The sequence below is a fragment of the Mus caroli genome, chromosome 14 (genome assembly GCF_900094665.2).
Source record: "Mus caroli chromosome 14, CAROLI_EIJ_v1.1, whole genome shotgun sequence".
NCBI lineage: Eukaryota > Metazoa > Chordata > Mammalia > Rodentia > Muridae > Mus > Mus caroli.
The window spans coordinates 58,550,146-58,558,759 of record NC_034583.1 but is presented as its reverse complement, the minus strand read 5'-3'; the positions used below and the strand labels follow the sequence as shown (position 1 = coordinate 58,558,759).

At 40.0% G+C, this 8,614-nt stretch overlaps 1 protein-coding gene across 2 annotated transcripts in view; it reads right to left on the bottom strand.

Annotated features, from left to right (window-relative positions):
• The window catches only part of Ebf2 (EBF transcription factor 2), a 200,389-nt gene that overhangs the window by 17,461 nt on the left and 174,314 nt on the right, over positions 1-8,614 (bottom strand). For both annotated transcript variants that reach the window (XM_021181503.2, XM_029469196.1), the window contains 3 exons: positions 3,580-3,668; positions 1,958-2,023; positions 1,698-1,875 (listed from right to left, as the gene is read on the bottom strand). In XM_021181503.2, the coding sequence (XP_021037162.1) occupies positions 1,698-1,875; positions 1,958-2,023; positions 3,580-3,668 (333 nt within the window). The remainder of the gene's footprint in view (positions 1-1,697; positions 1,876-1,957; positions 2,024-3,579; positions 3,669-8,614) is intronic.

The following is an 8,614-nucleotide window of genomic DNA, read 5'->3' as shown; positions in this document are numbered from 1 at the left end:
TCTCTCTCTCTCTCTCTCTCTCTCTCTCTCTCTCTCTCTCTCTCTCTCTCCCTCTGCATGGAGCTGATAAGAGAACCTGCCAAGCAGTACCTCACTGGACACAGATACCGGAGTTCTACATGGTTCTAATGGCTGTCACTGAGAAAACCATTCTACAAGGTTCTAATGGCTGTCACTGAGAAAACCATTCAGCAGTCAAACAAAGCTGGGCAGATGCTACGTACTGAAGCAAATTTTTTGAAGATTGTCAAACAAAGGGTCTAAGGTTTAAATATCTTGCTCAAAACTTGACAATCTAGTATTCTGCTAATTTAACACACCATAGAATCTTTTCTGGGGGTGGAGGAAGGTGGCCTAGCAACATTTCTGGGGGCCATTTGCATTCTGCAAAGCAGTTTGAAAATAGTACTTCAAAGTCACCACCAGGCTGGAAATCATTTGTAATCAGGAAGGACTGAGGGTCATAGTGAACTCTGTTGATCCAGGGCTCTGAGGTGTGAGTGCTAAGTACAGACATCTGGGCCATGAATGATATGAAGGATGAAGGGTCTCCTTACAGTTCTGAAGCCTGGCACAGAACCAGCATCACTTTGTCCTGAAAGAAACTCTGGGGATGACTATGTCTAAATGTGATTGGATCTGGTGATGTAGCTCAGTGGTAGAATACTTGCCTAGTATGGGCAAGGCTCTAGGTTCAGTTCCCAGAACAGAAATATAGATAGATAAATATCTTTTATGTCTATAGACTATATATTATATGTGTGTGTCATGTGTATATGTATATCATAGATATTACACACATATATCTTTATACACATACATATAAAACAAATTTATAAAGAATGTTGAGCATTAAAGTTCACATTTATAATCACAGTGCTTGAGAATCTGAGACAAAAGGCTTGCTATAAACTTAAGGCAAACTTGGACCACATAGTGAATTCAAGGCCAGCCTGCACTACCTAGTGAGTTTAAGGCCAGCCTGAGACTGCATAGCTTGTCTGAGTTTCAAAAAATTTAAATCAATCAACTAATCAGCAAATATAGAACATATTATAAGTAGTCTAAAATATATCATCAAATGAAAATAATTTACCATATAGATCATAGTGATTGAAAAAAAGAAATAAATATTAAGGACAGTATTAGAAAAATTATTCTTTTCAAAGGACTATGTATAACAAATTTAGATGGACCTCCTTATAAAACCAACCTCATTGCAACATATGGTAAGGTTGATATACAAAGTCCAGTTCACTAAATGCCTTGCCATGCATTTCCACATAAGATCACGTGTGATGGAAATAACCAAAGAAAACTAAGTCACCACTCTGGGTTACCAAGAGTTGCATGGAGGGAACAATATGCTGCCATCTGCAATCTCTGTCATTCAGTCAGATTACCTCATAGTATCAGTATAAAATGAATTCCACGAAGCCTCATTTCCATGTGTCTAAACTCTTTGAAGTTTATGATACTCAACTTTACCCATTAATATTTCCACTATCTAGTTCCCAGAGAGCTCAGAATCTAACTACAAACTACCGGTAATGGTGAACTAGCCCATCTGTAATACTGGGGTTTATGTGCCCCTGTTGGGTAGTACATGATGCACTCTTTAACTCTGCACACCCCAGAGAGCTGGCCCTTTGATGGAGAAGACCCTATTCGGAGGCTGGCTTTCAGGAGACTAGTACCTTGGTTATTTCCTTGTGTGGACTCTGAAATGCTGACGCCGAGCTGGCTGCCGTAAGAGTTGATACCCATCATACCGCTGTGAGCTGGGGAGCTGGAAAGAGCTGGAATCTGGCTGGGGTTCCTGGGGACGCTGTACAGGGCTTCGGCAATGTCTGCAGCACGCTTTAAAATGATGTCCTACGGAAAGGCACGCTGGGGTAAGCATGGTATCCAGAACTAAGAGTCAAACTCAACAGAGTGCAAGATGCAGGCATCTAACCTGATTATTGTGTGGTGTGCCATAGAGGGCTTCAACCAGGTCCGCAGCTCTTTTCAACAGCATTTCCTGAAAGAAAACACAGCGGGGGGTGGGGATACAATCAGAGACACAGCCCCAAATGGCAAACAAAAAAATTATAATTGAAAACAAGTCCACACATCGCCTACAAATATAATAAGCCAAGTAGTCCGATATTAAGTTTGATGAATAGGATATAATCAAATTTACAAATCCTACAAATAAGTAGCTGTAGATATTCATCACTATGATGGTTCCACAATGGTTTCTGGTACCAAAAAAACCCCATTACCCCCAAAAAAACAAAATAAAAAAAACAAGAAAAAAACCAAAACAACAACCAAAAAAACCTACCAAATTGAGGGCAAAGTTAGTTAAAATTGATAATGTCTTGGATATTTTATTGAAAACTACTTTAAGACCATTGTATTTTAAAATCCCGGTACTTTTAATTAATTAGATATTCTTAGAGTGACTGATGGGTCTTTAGCTGCTTGCCAAGGAGTTAACAGAGTCCTGGAATTCTCTTGACAATACCTACTCAAACTTTTATTCTAGTAAAAATGATTCTTTCAATAATATTTCCCCTGGTTCCTTTTAAGCAGAAAAAACATAGCAATCGCTAATCCCTCTCCTCTCCTTTGGCTGTTCTACTCCTTGGTTTTCTGTGGGAATCTTTGTAGTTGTTGTTTTGTTTATAGCCTTTTAAATTGTTATTAAGCTGCTGTTCAGGTATTGTCTGATCTAATGATGCTGAGTATTTTGCCAGGAGGAAAAGAAAGAGTGTGTTGTTGAAACCACTGCTGTTTGGATTTTTATTCAGATACAGAATAAAGAGCATGTCATTTCATAATCTGCATGCTTGAAGCACAAATATGAATGTAAAAAAAAATCTAATAGTTTCCCTGTGGTCAAATGGCAACAGATAGATGGACCTATTTTTAAATAAAGAAGGGTGATGTCATGAGCTAGATTTAAGGTGACATTTTCTGAGCAAATTCATTCACAAATGACCTCTTTCATAAGAGTTTTGTATGGAGACGCTTAATCATCATTAAATTTTAATGTTCACAATAGGCTCTTCAAGAATGCCTGCCTGAGTATTGGTGAACTTCAGCAGTTGAGGCTAAGTAAAATTCCTATTTAAATATGAAGGAGTGAAACTTTCACTTTTAAGCAATGCTGCAAATATTTATCTTTATACAATTAGCCATGTTTTATAAGTGTGGTGGCGCACATCTTTAGCCACAGCACTCTGGAGGCAAAGGCAGGTAGATTACTTTGAGTTCAAGGCCACCGTGATCTACAGAGGTAGCTCTAGGACAGGTAGGACTACACAGAGAAACCCTGTCTCAAGTCTTTCTCCCCGAATTCTAGTAGTGTATCTGTTTTATGAGACCAAACTTTCAAATTTCACACTCCCTCAGATATTAAGCATAATATATTTCAAAATGAGCACAAGCCTTATGTTCATATTCTTATCTAAAGCATAGCCAGTTTCAAAGCTTAATTAATTTTAATGGGATTCAAATGAGTAGATTTGTCTAGATTTGCTGAGTGTCGACAAAAAGATGTTTGCTTATCAATTTCCCAGTGCTTCTTACCTTAGCTAGCCTCTCAGGGTCACCTGGGTGCCTTGGGATGACTTTCTGCAGTCTTTGGAAGCCATAGTCTATGGTGGGTTCATTTAAGGCTGAAAGACAAAACATTTTCCTTGAGTACACACCTGGACTGTAAAGGAATTCTTCTATGAAGTCTTTCACGGGTATTGGAAGAGTTTTGATATTTTCAGAGATTTAATACATGTTATTACATTCAGTTAGGGGATGATGTTGTTGACATTGGTTAATTCACACATAAATTTAGGATGTGTGGTAAGTCTCCATCTACCATTAAAATAACAAGTCAATGCCTCACCATCCCTGTCTTCAGCACACGTCCCTGCAATCCTCTGCTCACTCTTAGGTCAGCAGTGTTACACAGCCAGTCACACACCAATTACTTCTGTCTTCCCTCCCTCCCTCCTTTCCTTCCTTCCTTCCTTCCTTCCTTCCTTCCTTCCTTCCTTCCTTCCTTCCTTCCTTCTGCCCCCTCATATCTTCTCTCTTTTCCATCCTTTCCTTCTCCCGTTCCTCTCTTTCCTTTCCCTCCTTCCCTCCGTTCCTTCCCCCCCCCCCCCCCCCCATCTTTTTCAGTGACAGGGATTGAACTCAGAGCCTTGTGCATCCAGGCAAGCACTCTGCCACCTAGCCACACCCCTCAGCCCAACCATTCTCCAGTTTTTTTGAAAGACAATAACTACTTTTGTATCATTTTTCTTTCTCTCACTCCTCTCTTCTCTTTCCCAAGTGTATCTTCTCATCTATTTATCTTTCTAATGCCCCCTTTCTCAATAATTCTCTTAAATATTCCCATTCGTATGGAATCTTATTCTCATCAATGCTGTTCTAATGCAAACTACACTGTCTTAATTTGCAATTGATTGTGACTACGTGTGCTTTCTCCAAGGGGTCAGGCTCTCCCCACTACCCTGAAAGGCTCAGAGAAGCAGAATTCATTCTGTCTCATCTCTGTGTCTCATGGCTAAAGACAGAGCCTGACACATGTTAGACATTTAACTTGGTCAATATAAAACAAGTTGTTGAATAAGGGAACAGTATACTGCCGTTATTTCTTCTATTTTAAAGAATTCTTCAGAGTTCATCCCTTTTCTTCCTCCATACCTTCCCTTTCATTTAAACTTTATGGGTTTAAAAAATAATTCATGACCAAAGCAAGGACAAAAATATAAAACATAAAACAACAATTTTCTGCACTCATTAGGCAAAGCAAATAGAGAGAAGTATATTTTTAAATTTTTCTGTTTTCATACATATTTTATAAGCACCTGTTGCTACTATGCTATCAAATGATACTTTTTCTTTAAACAAATAATAAGCCATTTTAATTACATAGAAAAGAATAAAATCATATGTAAACCCACCACTTGGAGATAAGCAGGGTTAGATACCCCAAACAATACAGGCTATTGCCTTTGCTCTTGGTGGCCCATCAGAACTTGATGGTATGACCCAATTGCTCAAGATGCCACTATACTTCGGTTATAGGTCATGAAGAAATCAAATTCAGGTGCTCTCTCCCTGCTGGCTGGCTTTTGTGGTATTAGAAGGTGCTACATAGCCTGCTTGGGTTGTGGGGAGGAGGTAACCAAGGGTCTTGTTCAGCTGTGAACCCCCCTATGAACGATGCTAATGATCAGTGTGCCAACACATGTACTGGACACAGTAGCGGCCAGAATGTTATGAGGGTAACCAACCACTTTATGATTGGATTTAAGGCCGACTCCACTGGAGGAAATACATGCTTGGTACTGTGGTCTGGCCAGCCACCCATGGTGGGGAAGCTCTTGGCATTAAGGTAAACCCACTACTCTATTATACTACAGTTCTGCTAAATTGACATTCTACCAAACTGCTCTCTAAATTCTGATCTCTCTACCCACAGATTAGTACAGCTCTCGGGCCTTATCAGAGATGCTTCTTGTACAGTGGGTGCCAGTCGAGGCCCTAGTCAAAGTGTAGAGGGTCGAGGTTCATCCACACATGGGAGGTGAACTTTGCAAACCTTCCCTTCAATGCTCAGGAACCTCAGAGGAAGAAGTAGCACTAAAATTGTAAGAGCCACTGCTTTCTGGACACGACAGGACCGTTGGCGCTCATAGCCTCTTAGCAGTTGTGTTTTTCAACACAAGACCCGCACAGCATTAACTTAGTCAACGTTCCAGCACAGAGAAGGAAAGGGTCTCACAGGTCCCCACACCCAGCTGAGGAGCTGTAGAGAGTTGATGGCTCCTGTAAGAGGATGGTTCCTGGCAGGTCAACCATACTTCAGTGGATGGCCCCACACCTATGAGTCTACAGACAGCACAGACTTGATACAGTCACACATTTTAAAGAGAAAAGGACAGGAAGTTGAGAAGTGGGGAATCTAGGAGAAGTTAGGGGGAACAATATGGGGAGAGAGGACTATAACCCAAGTATATGATAAGAAATGATAAAAGATTTAGTCAAAGTCTATTTTCTAAAGTTGTATTGATGGGATTTTCAGTATGGAGCATTTTTACTTTCTACTTCTTTGTACCAACTGAATATTTGTACAATGAACTTGTACTCCCGCTGTAATAGAGGAAATAATGAAACTATTTCCATTTGGGTGACAGAAAGTAGGATGTCCAGGGTTAACACCTTTGCTCATATCCTTCCAGATTAAACACACATTCTTAAAATTACTTTGAGAAATGTGACTTAGTCTGCTGCATAGCCCACTTTAACCCACCTAGAAATGGTGTGTGCTATAAGCTTTCCCTCTGGTGCTTAAATATTCTTTTTACAACATTATTTTAAATTCCTGCATATTTTCCATGACATGCTCTATAATTTATTTAAATGGCTTCCTAATTCGGGCATTTAATGTGATCCTAATTTCTCACTATTATAAAAGCGAAAGCAATAATTATCATTTGTGCATAACTTTAATTACTTCAGTCAGAAAATGCCAAAAAATTAGAATTACTGGACCAAAAATTATGATTTATATTTAAGGCTTTTCACACATACTGGCAAATCACTCCTTAAAGAATATGCAAATTTACACTCCTTCCCACTATGCATGTAATTATTTCAACTTATAATTATTATTATTTTTAAATTTTCAACTGATAATTCTTTACTCATCAATGAGGTTGCCGAAATTCTCTTATGTTTCTGCAATTTAAATTTCTATTTTTATGAGGCATTTACTTGGTAATTTCTATTTTCTTTTCCTAATAAAAATTAATTCTTTTTTTTTTCGACTCAAGAATACTTTATGATGGCTTGAACCTGAAGCGTCCTTCAAAGACATTGAATGCCTGCTCCCTGGCTGTTACGTTGTGTGGGAGGTTGTGGGACTTGTGGGACTATGGCCTTGGATGCTGGTCACTGGGAATAGTCTTGAATAGTCTTGAAGGTAACACCCATGCCTGCTTCTTGCCTTTTGTTCCCAACTCCTGCCAACAAAGGATGAGCTGTCCTTCCCTACCATGGTGGACTCAAAGTCCCTGAGGCCATGAGCCAAAATAAATCCCTTCTTCTTCAAGTAGCTCCTCTCAAGTATTATGTCAAAGTGACAAGGTAATCAGTATGGTTTCATATCACGATTTTGGTGTGGTATACATATGTGTGTGTGATATGAACGTGCATGCATGGTATGTAAGTGTATATATGTGGTGGTATGTGTACACATGTATGTGATAGGATGTGTGCAGGTAGAGGCCAGAGCTCAAATTTTAGCATCTTCTTCTACTATGCTCCTTTTTATTTTTCTTTTAGACAAGATCCCTCACTAAACCCAGAGCTCAGTGATTGGTGAGACCAGCTTGCCAGCACACCCCAGGGATCATTCTGTCCCTACCTCCCCAGCACTGGGCTTACAGGCAGACACCACCAAGCCATCCTTTTTCCCATCTGAACTCACATCCTCATGCTTATACAACAAGCACAGGCTCACTGAGCTCCCTCTCTGATCCAGAGAGTGTCTCTTGAATAACATTTTGGAAGAAAAAAAAAAAACCCCGTCTGGGTTGAGGTTACTATAACATTAACACAAAACCAAAAGGAACTCTTTTTTTCCAGTATTGTAATTTTTCTTTAAGAGGGGGTAGGGGGCGTTCCCCAAGCACTAAATGTCTTAACACAATTTTGGTATGATTTGTTTAACGGTTCTAGCATCCCACCCAGCATTTCATTGCCTCCTCTTTGTGTTTGAACTTTCTAAGTAGTTTCTTCAAGTTTCTAGGTAGTACAATATAAATTCCTGCTAATTACTTCTAGCTGCCTTTTGGTTGTTTTGTTTTGTTTTGTTTTGTTGAGTTCTTTGTGAATTCATACACACTAGCCTTATCTGTGTTCTGTGGATAATGCTTTGATGTCTTGTCTAATAAAACATGTGCATTCAAGTGTGTGCACATGTGCATGTGTGTATGTGTGTGCATGCCTGTGTGTGTACATGTGTGTGCATTCTCTCATTATTATTATTACTGTAGGTGTGTGTGTGGTGTAAGTACATGCGTGTGTGTGTGTGTGTGTGTGAGAGAGTTGTGACCCACCTGATATGGATGCTAGGAATCGGGCTCATCCTCTAGAAGAGCAGTGCATGCTCTTAACCACTGACCCATCCCTCCAGTCCTTCTTCTGTTTCTAATACTATTCTTTTCCAAGAAAAGAATCTCAAGCCCAGCTTCCATACATCCTCAAGAGCAACCGTGTAGATACCAGCACATAGCACAAAATTCCTGTCATGCCAGCAGCACTAGCCTAGCACCAAGCAGTAATAGCATGTGCAAGAGTTTAATCTTGATGGCCAACTGGAATCATTTTCGGGACACACTTCTGGATACGTCCATGAAAGTTATTTCCTGAGAGGCTTAACTGTGGAGAGAAAATCTACCCTCAGTGTGGGTAGCATCATCCCAGAGGCTGCAGGTTCAGGCTGAACTACAAAGAGAAAGTGAGCTGGGTGCTCTCTCTCTCTCTCGCTCTCTCTCTCCCTCCCTCCTTCCCTCTCTCTCTCTCTCTCTCTCTCTCTCTCTCTCTCTCTCTC